The following is an 18,049-nucleotide window of genomic DNA, read 5'->3' on the forward strand; positions in this document are numbered from 1 at the left end:
AGACCCCTTGTCATTGCGATAACGTACACACAGCAGAGCTTGACAGTGAGACTGGAAGTTTGTATTCCTGAGGCCTTAAGTTAATTAATCCCCGTAGAAAAATCACAGTGCGCGGTGAGGTGTCTATTACAGAACAAAACCTGACATCCCAATCCAAGATAATAACTCTGACAAGTTTTGATCGAAAAATCTGATGGTTACTGTAGCGCTGTTGTGTGCGCATTGATATTTTTCATAGTTTCAGATTGACTTGCCATTGGATGATAATAATCCAGATTTACCTCAGTTGACTTGTCAACTATGTCCAAGCATAATAGAGTTTATTTGGTGTTTTAACGTAGAGATTAGCTCAAGGCATTCTGGGTTAAGTGACCTTTCACTTTAACTGAATGATCCAGTTACATTGGGTTTGTTTGAACCCAAACGACTAATTAGATTAGCGTCTTGTTTCATGATTTAGTAGATCACAATGAGCATGCCGATGATTCTGCCGTAACTGTATTGCTGCTTCATTTCTCTGCCCTTTTTTTTTTTTTTTTTTTCTTTCCCAAATGCATCGTAACATCCATCCCCTTGAGCACCGATGGTGATTTCGAGGATTCCTCATCTAATGTCTTCTTTGGAGCGCTGCCCTGCACTTTCAGGATGTGCTCCCCTCCAGGCCGGGTCCCAGTCATCAGAGTCTCAAACCACAATGTTACATCATACCCTCTCAATCAGTTGCAGTCTGCATCCCGCCGATTAATTCAACAATGTCCGGATTCCAAATGGATGGGAGCCTGTTTGCAGAGATACACGTGTAAATGCTCACAGTGGGTGTGGTAAACAAGCCCTAAAGGATTGCACATGGGAGACAAATACACTCAAAGGTGACAGTGTCTTGCCTCTGAAACGCACTGAAAATTCACAGTTATTGTGTGATTAGACAAGGGCAACATAATAAAGACAGATTTGACTTTCAAGAGCAACAGACTTCACCAGTGAGTGTGAGAAAGTCTTAAAACCGCACATATGCACTGGGTGTCTGTTATTGTCATTAAAATGCAGTGGATTACAAGGAAAGAAACTCTTCCATGAAGCGACACCAAATCCTCATTGTATCATAGCAACCTTAACACCAGATCCGGACGTGGACTCGGGGGTAATCCGTGAGTCACTGACCTTCGATCCCTCTGTAACTTTGGACCAGTCATCAGGCAATTAGGGGCCTAGGTGAGCAAGAGCCGCCATCTCAGCCTGGTTGCATCTCACCAGTAACACAGTGATGGGGTCTCGACAGTGTTACGGCCCTCAGGCTTTTCGCTTTCCTCGGCCTGTTTTTGTGTGCGAGCGAGAGAGGAAGGAGGTGTGTTGAGTTATGCAGTTGTGAGGTACGCTCATTTGTATTTCTACCCTGGAAAATGTTTGTGCATGTATGCAAGTGTCTACATATTAATATCTTTGTTTGTGTGCCTTCCTGTGTGTGGGTGCGTCAATACAGTATATGCACTGAGTGTGTGTGTGTGTGCTGGTCTTAACACAGCTCACAGCGCAGGGGGATAACAAGGAGTTTGTTGTTGGCCTTGAGTGCCCGGAGAGGCTGGAGTTGTGGCAGCTCCAGCGCTCCGAGTTCACAGACGTAGCCCTTAGCTGTCGAAGCTGTCGATGCTGCCTCCGCGCTCATTCTGGTTCCACAGCGTCTGCGCATTAGCAAGTGGGGCCTGGTGTAATGAGTGTGTGTGTGTGTGTGCGTATGTGTGTGGTTGTGCAGTCGAAGAAAGCATTCTAATCCATGGTGGTCCAATTCCGTGAGTCTACGGTTGCTGTTGTTGTTGCTAATAGAGATTGAGGTGTGTGTGTGTGTGTGTGTCTGTATGTGTGTGTGTAAAAGCAGCTGGCCAGGCCCATGGGCCGCTTTGCTCTGTCTCATACTGTTTGGACAGCAACAAACACATACTTTGCTGAAATGTAATATTTGCTCAAGTGCACTTCTATTTAGAATAATAGCAATAAAGTATTAAAACAATGCCCTGTAACGTAAATGAAAAATTGTTGCTTTGGATGTTTTAAAAGTTGGAAATGCAGAATGTGGTGTATTTTCTCTCTGGGTGAAAACACTGGGAAAAAAAGCTAAACTAACTGAGTTCTCATATTTTGTATATTTGAAGGGTCCCTGACCTTTTCCCTCTTGATACGATCCAACTCCCCTCACTCTGACTGTCTTCATGGCAGTCGTTTTTCATTTTTAAATTCACTTTCACAATGTGTAAAAATATCTTATCTTCAAATCCAGGCATGAACATATGTTCATACACAAAATATTTGACTGATACGAGATGATTGCAATCTTAACACTGACACAAAATTGAGTACAGTTATGTAATGTCATGAAAATGTAGAAATATAAATTATTTTATCTCCAGAATAGAACAAATATAACCTTATTACCTTGTGACTGTAGGCACTCCACATGTTTACCAGCAAAGCGGTGGTAATTAAAAACTACATCTGTGTTAGGATGAAATCTGATTTCAGACTCGCTTAAAAATAGCAGCGAGCAGACTCGTGCTGCCATTTAAGTACATTTTAGCTGTCAGAAGGATTTCTGATGTGTCGCCTATATTTAAGTTATTATCACTGATATATTTAATCCCGCAGCGAGGAAAAAAAAAATTATATCATCGCAGAGGTTTCCATATGTATCATATAGATGTGACTGGTTCCACGGGGGGAGAAAAGTTTCACATAGTGAGATTTTTACATGTATCAAGCTAAGGTTTACTTAATTACAACCTCCAGGCAATGCAGGAACCCTTTTTTAAATTCTGTGAATGTTAATATGCTAAATAATGCAGATCTCCGACTCTTCAAGCATGAGACACACATCTGGCGGCTTACCATTTAAATTACAGAAAAAAAAAAAAAAAAAAAAGAGAGGCAGACAGATAGAGAGAGAGAGAGAAAAGAAAAAAGAGGGTTAGGATGAAAAAATACTTCAAAAGTAATTTTCCAAAGAAGAGAAGAATGGGAAAATGTATTACAACCAAACTTAATTTCTTTTTCGATTTTTCATCATTTCTAATTGCATACATTAGAGCGTCGAGGCTGGGAAGGTTCAGCTCAGAGATTGTGGGAGACAGAGATGACTGTGCAGTGGGAGCTCTATAAGTTAACACTCCTACTTCTCTCTGTAAAGAGTCAAATCAGCCTTTGTTGCTTTTGCAAGTCTCCAGATAGTAAACCAAAACATCTTCACCACCTGCCTCGGAGTAGAACAACAAGACAAAAGCAACGCTGGCAGTGTGTTCAGAAATGCAAAGAGCATTTCATTTGATTTCTTGGTACTGCAAACAACAGTTATTCTTCCTATTTTAAGTGCCAGTACAAACCTGGATTTTTTGCATTTTAGCTCAGAATTTTCTGCAACTAAATGTGAACTTTTTAATTTGTATTGTGTTGTAGTACATTTTCAGAATTAATTATGTTTTTTTTTTGTCAATTTCCATCATTGCTTGATCAGTACTTTTTAACAAGTGTATACTCGTAGTCATTTGGATTTTGTAATATAAATACCACTCAACCACCCTTGATCCTCACTATGATTGCCAGATGTGGTTTGCAAAAGAAAACAAACATGAACCTTTCTTTCTTTTTCACACTCACTGCACATTACATCTCTTTTTTTGGGGGGGGGGGGTTGATGCAGGGAAGAATTCCTCCTCGGGAGCCATTTCTGGAAACACGGGCGAGAAGAGTGATCCATGCAGGGAGAAAGCAGAGGGTGGGATTCACTACAAGGTAACACTGTGATTTAAGGCAAAGTATTCCCACCCTCAAAATGAGCACCCTCTCTGCTTTCCCCTTCCCTTCCCTTCCCGCCCCTCTCTGCACCCCTACACACACCTCCCCGGCTTATTATCTGAGATTTGTCAAAATACATTTCACACTAACAGGTATTTTTCAGCCTTCAAAGCCAGTTTTGATCTGCTTGACAAGCCAAAGCAGCTCAAATTCTGTGAAATCAGCAATGCCAGCCAGGCCTCCCTTTTTTTTCTCCAAGCCGCTCTAAACACGCCTCTTCCTGTGCTACAGAGGACTTAAGCTAAATTAATCAAAGCCTGCATGTTACCTGCCATACTTTGAAGTGGTAATTGCAAAATTACTCTGTGTGCTGATCTGGCATTGCTGCCTCCCGGTCCGCCCCTGCCATTGTGCCTTCGCTGCGGCCTTTTGTTGTTGTGATGTTATTGTTGAGGTAGTGAGAAGCCTATGAACAACATCAAGCCTCCGTCTGTCACACACATACACACATCCGCCCCTCCCGCCTCTCTCCTCTATCCCTCCTAGTCTTTATTCTTACTAACCTCCTTCTACTGATGTACAAGAGGCTCTTCAGACCACCATTAATCAGTGATGACCTGTTAAATAAATGAGTTTGTTGATATGAGGTTTTATTTCTCTGCAGCCTCTGTAGACCACGTTTTTTTTTTTTCTTCTTCTCCTCTTGGCCCCATCTTTAAAACCTTGCTAACTCTGTCAAATGTCGTGGTGTGGAACCCAGTTGTCTAATGATTAAGTGGAGTGATCTCCAACCTGCCCCAGCCTGGGAGCGCTAGGGATCAGATTTCAACCCTTCAACCTGCAGTGCAGGCCTAATTAAAATGAATTTTCTCCAGGCGACCACTTTGCCCACAGGGCAGGAATCCAGCTATATACGGAATCCACTCTTAAGGTATTGCATTAAATTTATTGTGGGGAGACACCGGAGAACATTGTGGTTTATATATCTCCTGCATTTTTTTTCTCTCTCTGCTTTCTTTCCCGCTCCTTTCCACCTTTTTATTGTGATCATCACTCTGGAATCCAAGCTTGCTTTGGCAAAGATTGCCCTATGAAAACGGATGGAGCTTTTATGGGGCCCTGCCCATTTACTACTTCCTGGGCCCAGTTTATCTCAGAGGGGGAGACAGAGAGAGAGAGAGAGAGAGAGAGAGAGAGAGAGAGAGATGGAGGGGAGGAAAAGATGAAAAAAATGGAGAGAGGTAGAGCGAGACAGGGGTGGAAGAAAGAGAGAGGTTGCTTATTCCAACTGTGGATCTCATTAACATACATCAGTGAGTATTTCACAACTTCAAGCAGAAAGGCACTAAGCCCACCCAAGGGCAACACAGGCAGGGCTGACAGGGCCAGGGAAAGCAAGCCGTTAACATGTTGGCGGCTTAACAAATAATATCTGCTCCCAAGTACCTTGGTGAAATATTTAAAACCCCACTTCCTAACTCCATTTGACTGTGTTTATGACGATGACAGTAAACGACTTGTGTGGAAAAAAACAGTGCCAGCTGCTCAAATATCACATATTTAACACCACCGTCACTGTACGCACGTTTCCCAAATGAACTCAACTTGAATGATGGCGTGCCGTATGCGATTTCTGCCGTCATTCTTGTCTCATGTCAATTGAGGCGCGGCTGAGATATAGGAGAGGCTCCAAAGTGCCACGCACACTGTCACTGTCACCGTGTGCATCCCCCAAGATAAATTCCGGGGCCTGTTTCCTGCTTTGATTACAAATGACATCCGCATGTGTTCTCCCCGATTTCTGCTCCTCACAGAAGAAGCCAATCAAGAAGACAAATAGCTGCGGCCCCAGCATGAGCGGCAGCAGCGCGCCGCCTCGGCAGGCAGACAAACAGAAGATGCAGCCTTCAATGGAGAACCTCTCCACGGAGGAGATGGAGGAGTATACATTCTCCCTACAGTAAGTCTCACCACTCATTATCCTGCCTCAGTCTCACAAAATTCAAACGTGGAAAAAAAAAAAAGGGAGTGGGTGACAACTGGTTTCTGTGCCTCACAGACAGTGATGTGCACGGCATCAACCAGACAGATGCTGACAACAAAATGTGGCTAGAACACCTCCTGTACAGATATAGATACAGTAGTCACATCTCTTCCAAGGGAAATCCTAACTAAATGGAGTTTGCATCTGCTAGCTTTACCCTTGTATAGCTCAATTTTAATTTGCTAACATAAACAAGTCACAGGCAAAGTCGTTTTCAGAGCCTCGCGGCCTAATCTCTCCTGGAAAAAAAAAAAGAAAGTCGCACTATTTTAGAACTTTGTTAGAAAGCAGGAAAATTCTGCTGTTAATAATGACTTACACTTTTGACTTTTCTGCTTTAAGATGGACTCAAATTAAAAATGTAGACTCTGATGTCAAAAATGTTTAATTATAAGATAAAATTTCACTTCCAGTTTCAAGACAAATGAATCAATCTTATTCAAAGCAATTTAATTTGTAACAATATTGCATATCTAGCCAACCAAACAATTGCTCCTTCTCCTCTGCACAACAAAATGCAACAAAGGAAGGTTTGGAAAAATTTGTTCCCCTCTTCACCGTGGCTTAAAGCATTTGATTTTAATGAAAAAACAGGGACGTGTGAAATAAAAACAAAGCAGGAAGCACCGCATTTCAAACACCTTGGCCAAACGTGTTAAACGCAACAAGGTGCGGCACTGTCTGCCCATGGAGCATCGGAATAGGCTAAAAGCAAAATTGCTTATTTCAACAAAAAAGTCACAGGTATTTGTTTTTATTTGAACGTCAACTAAATTAAGGGGAGGGGATTACCACACACACACGACTACACTAGGGGGGGAGAGAGAGAGGGAGGCAGAGAGAGGGAGCCTATGTGTGTGAGGGAGACAGAAAGAGAGCTCTCCCTGGAGATTTAAAAGTACCCATGTTTCCTCATTTCTGGGAGTTGGTAATTTATAGCTGCTGGTCACATATTAAACAAGATCAGAGACTACTCCCTGACATCTTCTGAACATACTGGGGGAATTCAAATGATTACCAGCGTATCCTGCCAACAAATGACGACACAGGGACTATCTTGAGGGAGAGTGAATACAAAACGAACACAGAAACCCAGGCAGGCTGCACACAAAGGGACACAATTAAATGGTTTTCACGATTATTCATAGTGCCGCTTCTTTACCTCTGAGCAGTCGCCGGGTTCCGTGAGATGAGACATTTCTGTCAGTTATAGGTACGGATTGTATTGAGTTGGAGCCCTGGCGGTTCCCTGATGCCCTGTGAAGGTGCTGCTGCTATTGATTTTATCTTTACAAGCACACACATTACAGTATCTCTGAGCTAAAGGCAGCTTTTTTTTTTTTTTTTTTTTTTTTGCCCTCGCCTAATCAGAACATTAGAAAGATACGGTGCCAGTGTTGGCTTTCACAATGAAGTTAAAGACACTGCAGCCTCAAAGTCATACCCTCACCCATCTCTCCCACTGTGCTGTTTGACTTATTCTGGGATTCTCTACATCACCTGAGGACTGACAGAGACGCAGACGAAAGGAACTGTTTACTGATTTTTTTTAAATTTTATTTGCCGTAATGATGTCATCTCCATCTCTTCTGGCATTTTGAGAGCTCTGTTTGTATGTTCCTGTGTGTGTTTATATGCATCTGTGCATGCACAGGGGAGTGTGTTTGCATTTACGTGTACATCACTTCTCGACTGTGTCTGTGTACAGTGTGTGTGCGCACCAGTGTCTGCGTACACATGTATTTTATGTGGGATGAGGATTCATACTGCAGTGATTGAGGGATATTACTGCCATCTATTGAGCCACAAGAGATTGAGCTCATTGAGATTTTTATAGGGCGTCCCGGCACAAATGTGCAAATCAGATGCTCATGCATTATTAAGCAAACACTTAGAAACAGTGAGATTCAGTTAGGATAGTCTGAGAATCACACAAAATATTTAACACAGTGCATCTAAAACGTCACAGCCAGGGACACTTTACTCACAAAGTCAAATAAATGTAAGGAAATGTATTGGAATGAGGTTGGTCAGTGTCTTACAGAGCTCTACAGTGTGTACAGTACCCACACTTATAACTAGAGTAAATCTCTTGTGTGTAGCTGTAGGTGTGACCTCAAAGTCTAACAAAGTCAACTATCCTAAACTTAAATAATATTTTTGTGGGTATGCCAAGTTGCAGTTTATATATATGCATCTAGTCACATAATTTCTCTCAAGGTACAATAATGTACTTTAAATATCACTAACGCCTCTTGTTTCTGATTCTAGACCAGCAGAGCTACTTCGAAATACATCTTCTTTTAGCTGTTTAGGTTTCTCCATTATATATGATTTTACTCATGTTTAATTTAAAGTTTTTGTTTCACTGGGGCCAGGATCAGCTCCTCTCTGCATCTCTGGAGTTAGAAATTTGACTGTGTCCTCTTTTGAATTATTTTATTTAAAGTTTCTAGTACATCTATCCACCCCCCCCCCAAAAAAAACCAAAACAGACAAAGTAAAGCCCTACATGTTCTATGGGATCATAATAACCGTAAACCATAAATTACAATTTCAAAGACAACACAGTGCACCTTTTACTGCAAGTATTGACAGTTGCAAGTCAATTCTGGGCAAATGAAAAAGACTATGAGAACAAGCCAGGGAATGATTCTTCTTCTTCTCTCTCTTTTTTGAGTTCCTATGCTTCTGCTATCTGTTTGAACATGCATGAAAGGCTCCTGCCGACCTTCCAGCTTATTTGATGTCTACAAGTGTAATCTTAACCACCTTTTTTTTTTTCTCACAGAATAGCACTGAGCAAAATCAAAGCACCTGATTCAATACAGCTGTTGTAATTCGATAGGGCCAATTTAATGCTTTCGGATGGTGCGGCAACAACTTCTAGAAAAGGTAAACATACTCAGACTGAATTAATTTCACACCTTAGTGGGTACTTTAGCAGTACTTTACACTAAGTGTACTCAGCACGGTGATAAGTTACTGTTGCTCATCACATTTTACATTTAAAAGTCGCACACATCCTAACAAATACTTTTATCCAGATTATCAGTTTTTAGGAAAACATTTTGCTCCTATTTGTTGTTTACTCACACACAGATTTTGATGCATCTGTGATTATCGCCAATTAGCTTTAGCATTTTGTCTCACCAATGTCACCCAACTATTTCTTTTTTCTACTCTGGTTTTGAGGAGAGAAACCTGTTTTAATCAAAGTCATTCTCACATAGCAATTAGATCTAATTAGTCCAATTATCAAGATTCTAATTACATCGAAATATACCCCCTAAATCTCATATCAATTATAGTATGTGTGACTTGTCCTGATCAGGAGACATGAAGAGAGAGAGAGACACACACAGAGTAAAGACAAAGCTTGGTGGGAGGTATAAAATAAAAGAGCATCCACATCCTCTGGAGGCCAAATGACTGCAGAACTGACTCCATCTGTCCCCAAAGCTTTTATTCCAAAAGACTGTGTGGCCATTTGGGGATAAATGTCACTTAACCTTTATCCGTTTTTTTAATATTCAGAACTATTTTGTTACTGATGATGATGTTATGATTAGTTACATTCTAGTTTTCTGTTCCAATTAGATGAGAGTCAAAATAAATAAAGTTTCAGAGCTAGTTATCAAACACTTTTGTTTAATGTGTGTTAAAGCTGTAGAAGCGTTTGTGGTGGAAATAATAATCACCTGTATTAAAATCCGGTCTGACCTTTGGTAGCACATCTAATCCCATGCCAATGTGTGGCAGGCGGCGAGCACAAACACACACGCAGACATGCACAGACCTGCACAGTATGTTGCTATAGCGGTGCAGTATGGCGCTGTAGGTGCACCAGCAAAACACACACGCGCACACACACATGCACAGCCTGTTCTTGTTGTGGAGTCAGAGGGAACACACTGACCTAATTTCCCCCAGTTAGCTCGCCTCGTTGGGGACCAACAATCCTCTCCGCCCGTTTCCCCCAACCGAGCCTATCAGAGCACTCACTCACTGCGAGTCTCTGTCGCTCTATCTCTCTGTGCCCTCCATCTGTTTGAGTCTGCATGCAAGTGTAAGGTTAGCAGTAAAGTGTACAGTTTATTGTTCACGGCTGCTCATCTACACAGGATCATGTGCAGGAAACATTGGTAACATGCACCCTGCAGTGTCATTCCCTTCCCAAAGACGAGCCACGAGGTTTCATGGAGGGAAAGAGAGAGGGAAAGAGAGATCGGCCTGCAGTAACAGACGAGTAAGAAAGAAAAAACACCTGAAATAACAGCTAGTTCCAGGCTGTCAATCCCCTGCATACTGCAGCTCCGAATCACAACTCAGTGCAAGGGTCAATCAATTCTGATGTAATGCTGGTAGGAGAGGTGGGTGGAGATGGCAGCGCTGCTCACCCCTGGGTCTCTAGTGCTTTCCTGTGCTGAGGGGGCAGGAATGTGTCTGTCTGTGTGCATGTGCAAGCGCGAGCGTGCATTTGTGAAAGAGAGGGCCCCTGGCAACCGCGGCCCAGAGTGCACATGTTAGGGTTTTCTGCGGCCAGACGCGCCCTGGGTCACTTGCGGATCTCACAGACACACACATACACAATCAACGTGCTGCTTCCTTTATGGAAATCAGAGCTGTCAGCTCCCTGACAGGCTCATGTTGCGATATGATTGGTTAATCTGCAGTGATGTGGCTGTCAGTCAGAGCTGACTGCGGCCCCATTGGTGGTCTGGGTCAAATGAATGTGTTTCCCACAGAGAGGAGGGGAGGGGGGAGTTCAGATAGAGAAAAAATGACAGGAACTATATGTGAGAGCATATGAGTGATTGCGTGTGATTTGTGCATGATTGTGTGTTTGTGTGTGTGTGTGTGTGGGAGAGAGAAAGAGAGCTAGGCCAGAGGTGACACTTCCCTCACGCTCTTCTTTTTTTCATCTGTAATCACTTGTTCCCCAGTTTGACATAAACATCTAAAAAAGATGGCAAAAGTCAACAAACAAGTCCCCAAGAATTTAAAAGTGGATTTGTACATGCAGATACATGTAAGCTAATGCACTGTAGCACAAACATGCACTAATGCACTGCACCCTGTGCAAATAAATATGAACTTTTAGGAAAACATCACTGACTGGCAGCTCTAATAATATAACTGACAAGTCTTAGATGTCGATGTAATCAGAATTGGATTTTAACATTTGTGTATATATATATGAGCGTGATGTCATCAGTACCTATTTTAGCCATTGCCAGTTTAGAAGCAGAGCATGCTTCATTGATAATTGCACTGAGACCACAGTTAACAGTTTGCGTTTTTCTTAGGCTACTTTATATTTGTTTGGAGGCACACACACTGGACATGAGATAAGAGCGGCATTTAGCCCATTTATGGTGTTTTCCCAGCCTCATCAGTCATGTGGAAACAGCAGTTTTAAGAGGCCGTTTCATCCTGCACTGACAAAACCGATAGAATAGAGATCCACAGATGTCTCGTCTGCTCTGTGATGCTGGGTGGCATTTCAGGTCATGTCCTGGCACAGAAAATCTTTTTCCCGTGTCCATCACCCACTTACTTTCTCTCTACATACACACACATATAACATAGTAGTCAGTCTCTTTGGCTTATAATTATTTCCTCTCCCTGTCCCACCCTCTCCCGATGATTCTGTCTTTATCTCGCTTTCTCTAATTTCCTCCATCTTTCTCTCGCCATCCTCTCCTCATTCTCTCTCTGTCTCTATCTCTCTGGTGGCAATGTCCTGCAGTTATGAGGCAAGGTCAGAGAAGTGAAATCCATTTAAATACTGATGCAACTCTCCGGAGGCCCATACTCAGCCTCCGCAGCACTCTTCCCTGTACGCCTCACCCAAATTGAAGAATGGATAGATCTCTTTAGAACATTTATTATTTGTCCTCCATTAATCATTCGGTGTATTACACATCTACTGGCGCTGTGTTTTGAGTGTTTTCTCGCTGCCCCAAAAAAGTTTATAGAGAGAAAAACAACCTGTTCTTCATTGCCGAGGACTGCGGTGGTAGCTCTAGTAGCTGTGTGAGTAACGAGTGCCTGGGAAGCCCCTGTGTGTGTTTGTTGATCCCAGGTGCATCTGCATTTGAAATGTTTCCACCCTAGTTTATGGCGCACCAAGGGACCTGCCATTTCCATGTTTTAATCCCCTCTCGTGCTAAGTCAGGCGCTCCATAAAAACGCCACATGTTGCATGGCAGTGAAACGGCTACCTCATGTATATATCTAAACTATTCCAAGGTGTGTGGGGAGGCCAAAACACTCCTTTTTGTTGGAGGGATTTGTTTGGCCAGTGCAGGAGTCACAAAACTGGTTCAAAACTCATCAGATTTGTGTTCTTGAGCTGTGTTTTAGCTAGTAGCTTTAGAGGGTCGCCACCGAACAAAGAATATTAGCGCGGTGGAGAAATTTCCTTCACAGGTTTTTGGAAAAGAGACATGGTGGTGACGACGTACTGTAAAACACCCCATAGTTTACTTTGTTTCACATGGTTCCAACCTGCCTCTTTACCCAGACTACCTTCTTCTTTACTCCTGTGAGTGCATTCTTCACGTGATCTCCTCGTCACCTTCCTGATTACGTGGGATATACACAAATTGCTGGCTTATGATTACATTGGTTATATACGAAACAGTGCATTAGAACAGCCTGCAACTGTATAACATGAGAATGAACAAGTCACAGTTGAGCAATCCAGCTTTGAGTTTCATTATTTTCTCTGACCACGTTATCATGTTATTGGAAAAGTGCTCAAGAGATCTCATTTTTGTGGGGTAAATATGAGGTTAAAGCTAGCACCAGCACTAGTTAGCGTAGCTTGGTGTACAGACGTGAAACTGCTAGCTTGGCTCTGTCCAAAGGTAACAAAATCCTCCTATCTGCACCTCTAAAGCTCATTTAATAACAAAATATATCTAATTTGTTTAATCCCTATAAAAACAGAGCGTAATGGGGAAGTTACGTGCCAGAATATTTCTGCTTTCTGTCTTGTCTTCATCATGAGATTGCCAGGCTACTTGTTATTGATCATAAGAAAAGAATTGTGTTTATCTCAGTTGATTACATGTGGATCAACAGATCATTATGATGGTAATTACTTTTGAATATCATCCTGCAGAATTCACAAGCCCAAATAGAGGTTTTGGTTTCGCACATAAAACAACTCACATCCTATCCTCAGTAACCAAGATGATGATAATGTAACTGTTTCTTCCCAGTCCACTCACATTAAATATGATAGATTTATCGATGCAGCATTTTCATGAGCTTTCGATTCTGTTCCAGCATTGCATTTTATCCACTGCATATCAGCAGCACAGAGCACTTTTGTGGCCTTTTCCATCGCCCTCATATGCTTGCCTGCATGCGAGACCCTCCCTCTCATTGTAAAAATGAGCAGCCAACTATTAGTCAAACATGGATTCTTAATTAAGTGGAACATTTTTTTTCACTGCTCCTGATTATGCTCTCCTCCACTCCCTGTCAGCTGCAAATAATTCTGATAATTTGGTGTTGCATCGTTGTACTATTTTAATTACATGATGATGGACTCCAGTTCTGCAGCTGAGTCACTATTCCATAATTCTCTTTTAACTACACCCCAAATACCTGCCACTGTGCTCCCATTTTGTCAATGAAACACATTTATGTGTATTCTCGCTTTGCCAGGGTCTCTGTAAAAAAGCTGTGCTTATAAAGCCCCCAAATGGTAAGGTAATTGTTCTTGGAACAAATAAAATTAAAAGAGAGAGGAAGAGGGAGCACAAAGTTAATTTTGAGGCAGTTTTTTTGTATTTTTTTGTGATTTTTTTTTTTTCAGTATAAATAAAACTTCTCACAAGATGATATAAAAATGACTCAATTATCTAAAAGCCCTGCAGGCATATAGTGCTGCTCTGTTCAACTTGTTTTTTATGCACATACACACACACACACACACACACACACACACACACACATTCAAGGTGCTTTGGAAAATGATACCAGCTTAGTAACCAATGATTATCATTTAATACATCTTGTGGGAGCAGGTTTCTTTGTCATTTCCACTTTGTGAGGTTTCATAGCTTCCTGTATTATATTTGCCCCACCTGTGCAAAGCCCTGTTTACATGCCAGTCATTACGTAAACCTGTGTGCTTCTGCGTAAATGAAATAAATGGGCAGTTAAAGCTTCTACTGTGGGAATGACTGCAGCATCTGTACATGATGTAAACTTGGACTGGGGCACATAGAGTTTGTCCATTTGTTCATGTTTATGCAACACAGTTGATGAAGTGTTTCACTAGTTGCAACCTGCTACTGGCTGTGGATTGATCCCATAATATCTGCTTTTCATGCATAGCAGATACGGAATCTTAAAACTAATATGGCATGTTTCTTTCATATTAGCACAAACCTCCAATGTAGTATACAGTGAAACTAAATTCTTAGGGCTGAATCTCAGCTGTGACCTTTATAAAGTTTACTGTGTAGCATCTTCCAAAACAGTGGATAAATACTGTCAACTATGGGTCGTCTGTGCAAGCAGCTTATGACGACCTGTAATAATTGAGTGGCTGTATGTAGTAATTATGACAGGAGCAAAGAGGGAAGTCAGGTGATGTAGTTTAAAGAACAACAAAGTCCTCGTAGGGAGGTGGTTGGTACTGTTGGGGTAGGGATGGGCTATTGCTGCCTACGTCCTTTTTTTGACGAGCTCAAAGAGTTTAATATACAGGTTTTGGCTAACTAATAATTATTTGCAGGAACTCAACAGAGGAACTCTAATTTGTACTGTTTAGATGTAAAATGAGGAAGTTTGTGACCTGGCCATTATGGAAACAGTCAGGTTGAAAACCAAGCACTGCCCAATAGCAAACTTTATCATTTCACAGCTAAACAGTACACTAAAATATGTTTCTGAAAACTTCTTAGGTGAGAAATCTGCAATGCAGTAACGGAGTCCTGCTTTGTATTTGATCAGCACTGCCTAGCTTGACTGTTTGACCGCAGTTCACAAGCTTACTTACTTATTTACTCCTCTTCGTCCCCTATGGGACATAAGGCTTCAGTGAGCATTCTCCATTGCATTCAGGTTCATCTGTTCCAGCTCTTGTGTCACAGTTCTGCGCCAGGTGGTTTTGGGCCTCCCAGGTTTTCTTTTGCCTGGTGGTGTCCATCTTAAGGCAACTTTTGTGATGCGGTCCTGCTCCATCCTCAACACATGTCCTAGCCATCTCAGGCGTCTGTGCGTAATCTCCTTGGTGATGTTCGGGCTTCCCGTTTTCTTGTACAGTTCATTGTTGGAGATTTTATTAGGCCAAAAGATCTGGCATATTCGTCGGAGGCATCGATTATGAAACACTTCCATTCTCCTTATGTCTGTTTTGACAGTTCACAAGCAGTGATTGACAAAATTGACAGCTGCGTAAGAGAATCCTTGGCTGTGATTCGTTGTTTTCTGTGACCTATGTTATATTCTAGCAAATGCCATTAGAAGCATAAGGAGTGGGAGGACGAAGCTGATTTTTTTTCACGGATTATCTGTCTCTTGTATTTCTGTGTGGATGTGGTGACAGTTTTAGCAAATATGATTAAAAGTTACAGCTGTATCTTCAACTTATCTAACGTACTTCAAATACATCCCGTATGTGATATACTTACTAACTTAGCTGAGTAGACTTGGTGCCTGAGTGCGACCATATCACAATGTTAACCAAGTGTTGAAAACTATGACTGGTAGTACGTGCGCCTGTTGCTTGTACTCTTTATGCCAATATGAGTGTTTATGGGACACAGTAAAGGCTGTCTGTATTCTGTTAGAGTCAGTTGTACTTTTGTTTACGAGTTGCAAACTAAGTTTCACCATTTTTTTTTTTTTTTTCAGTTACATTAAAAGTCGTAATGCCCCAGAGAGGAGCTAGTTGTAAAACCCACAGAGAACAGATGACTGATACTGTCACAATTCAGAACAAATGCATTATCAGCATTCTTCAAAAATGAAATGTAAACAAAGATGTGGTATCTTCAGTCCTATCTGTTGACACCTCAGATAATCACACTTCCATAATCACCACAACTTGCGTGCATCTGGGCCACTAAGACAACAATCACGTTATCTGTCAATCTTTTAAGTCTATTTTCACACTGTATCTTCGCTTTCTCTATTTCCCCAACAGCAAACCGTTCCTCGACTATGTGGGAAGAGATGTGTGGTTTTAGTGCATTTATAAACAATGCCGGTGGCCCAAATAAGAAAGTGACAGAAAATAACTTAATCCTCAAAATAAAGGGATAAGTCCAATACTTTAAGTGGCCTTAGACTGGAGGGTTTAAGCCATCAGGGCGATGCAGAGGGATTCTGAGGGTTACCTTCACTCTCCTCGGCCCTGGAGCCTTCCCATCATAAATCTGCTATTTAAAATGTAACACCCCACTGTACTCCTCTCCTCCCCCCCGCCCCTCCATCTCTCATTACCCATGCCATCTTAGAGGTTTAATACTTGCCTGTACTTGCTTTTCTTTTTGTGCTATTTTTAAGCGCACAGCTACCGTTTGTTGTCATGCCGTTCAACATTAAGGGACACAGCCTGGGAAAACCAGTCCAGGAGATGGTTCTTGCTCCAATGGTTGACAGATATACGCTAGTTAAATCTGATTTACAGGCTTTGGCACTCTGTGGCAAGGTTTAAGGAGAACGATGAGTCCTTTTGCAACGTGCTTTGATGACATGGGAATGAACAACAAACATATCAAAACTGAGATAATGAGGGAACAGCTTCTGGCCCAGATTTCACAGAATCATATACAATTAAAATATAGTATTATGTGCCAATGCATGCCTGTTTAAATGGTTAGTTTCATCTCTGGGCCCGCTATGCCACATGCTATCAATCGTTCGAGGGACAAGCTGTGAAACATCCTTCGTTCCTGCAAGATAAAAAAGCCCACACCTCCACCCCCTGCCTTCCCCTCTTTTTCTGTATTGTACTTTTGTAATTGGAGGTGCCATAATGAAATCAATTCAGTGGTGATAACAGATTTCACATCTTGTTACCAGTTTCCTTTGGAAGAGGCCGCCACATGAAGACGTCTAAAAATACTCCTCTTTCATGCATCATCAATATCTTCATTATATGAAAGATGGGCGTCAGGTTGTATTTGCTGTTTTCGTTTAATGTCACTTGACAGGGTAGCATCTTGCCTTGTGTCTGTGACACACTGCTTTTTTGTCTACTCTGTAATTCCACTTTTGCAGACGTGCGGAAAGCAGTTTCGTACCACACGCTGAAGCAAGTCGTGATAAAGCTGGGAACAGAACGGGAGGGCCTTTGTCAAAATCACAATAGAGAAGCAGAGACAGACATTTGCTCGTACGTTATCGTCTTTCTGTTTGTGTTAGCCTTGTATAAACACACACTTGACACTGGCATTGCACACTTTTCAACATCGTCACAGCAGAACTTGTTTTTGTTGGAGTCAACTGAAAGCCGGAATATTTATTTTTGGCAGTATCTCCTGGAAATCTAAAGTGTGATAAACAGCTTCTTGTAATTGTTTATTCTGAAGATTCAGGATTGTGACTTTAAAGTTATCCTTATTGCCAGTGTCATTCATTAACATGGAGGCTGTTGCATCCCATTATAAAGAGCTGACAGTTTGTTCCTTTACCACATACTGATTTTTTCATGTAAGATTAATATTAAAGTACAAAAACAACAGTAAACAAAACCTTGAGATGATTTAATTTACATGTACTCAAAAAGCAATTGAAGCAATTCTCCCTGCATCTCTGTTGCATATATTATCTTGCACATAGAGCATCTCACTGACCTCACACAGGAAATATACAGAGTGCAGTGCAACACTTGGAACACACGCTGTAGTTTAAAACCCCAACCACAGAACTGACCGGTAGCTGACTTTTATGCCAGATGTTTATCCTCTCTGCTCAAGTTTATTTCAGCCAAGCTATGAATATTTATCATCCCAAACTGTTGACTGAGCGTTTTCTGAATGAATCCCAGAGTTCTCCCACGTGTACTGTATGCTACAGCGCCGCTCTCGTGTGCATCCACTAAGGAACTCCATAACTTCAAATAATTTAACACTTCAGAGACTGTACCCACCTCACAGGAACAGGAAAGATGATCTCTTTTGTTTTAAATGCAGCTGTGTGTGACGGTTCACATTTCAGCAGCAATATAAGCAGAAGAAAACACAATGCTGC

General features: G+C 41.7%; 1 protein-coding gene across 1 annotated transcript in view; it reads left to right on the forward strand.

Moving 5' to 3' along the window:
- Nucleotides 1-18,049, forward strand: part of ofcc1 (orofacial cleft 1 candidate 1) — a 111,276-nt gene that overhangs the window by 44,448 nt on the left and 48,779 nt on the right. The window contains exons 18-19 of the mRNA XM_050056735.1: nucleotides 3,686-3,777; nucleotides 5,595-5,740. Coding sequence (XP_049912692.1) covers nucleotides 3,686-3,777; nucleotides 5,595-5,740 — 238 coding nt within the window. The remainder of the gene's footprint in view (nucleotides 1-3,685; nucleotides 3,778-5,594; nucleotides 5,741-18,049) is intronic.

The sequence above is a fragment of the Epinephelus moara genome, chromosome 11 (assembly GCF_006386435.1).
Source record: "Epinephelus moara isolate mb chromosome 11, YSFRI_EMoa_1.0, whole genome shotgun sequence".
NCBI lineage: Eukaryota > Metazoa > Chordata > Actinopteri > Perciformes > Serranidae > Epinephelus > Epinephelus moara.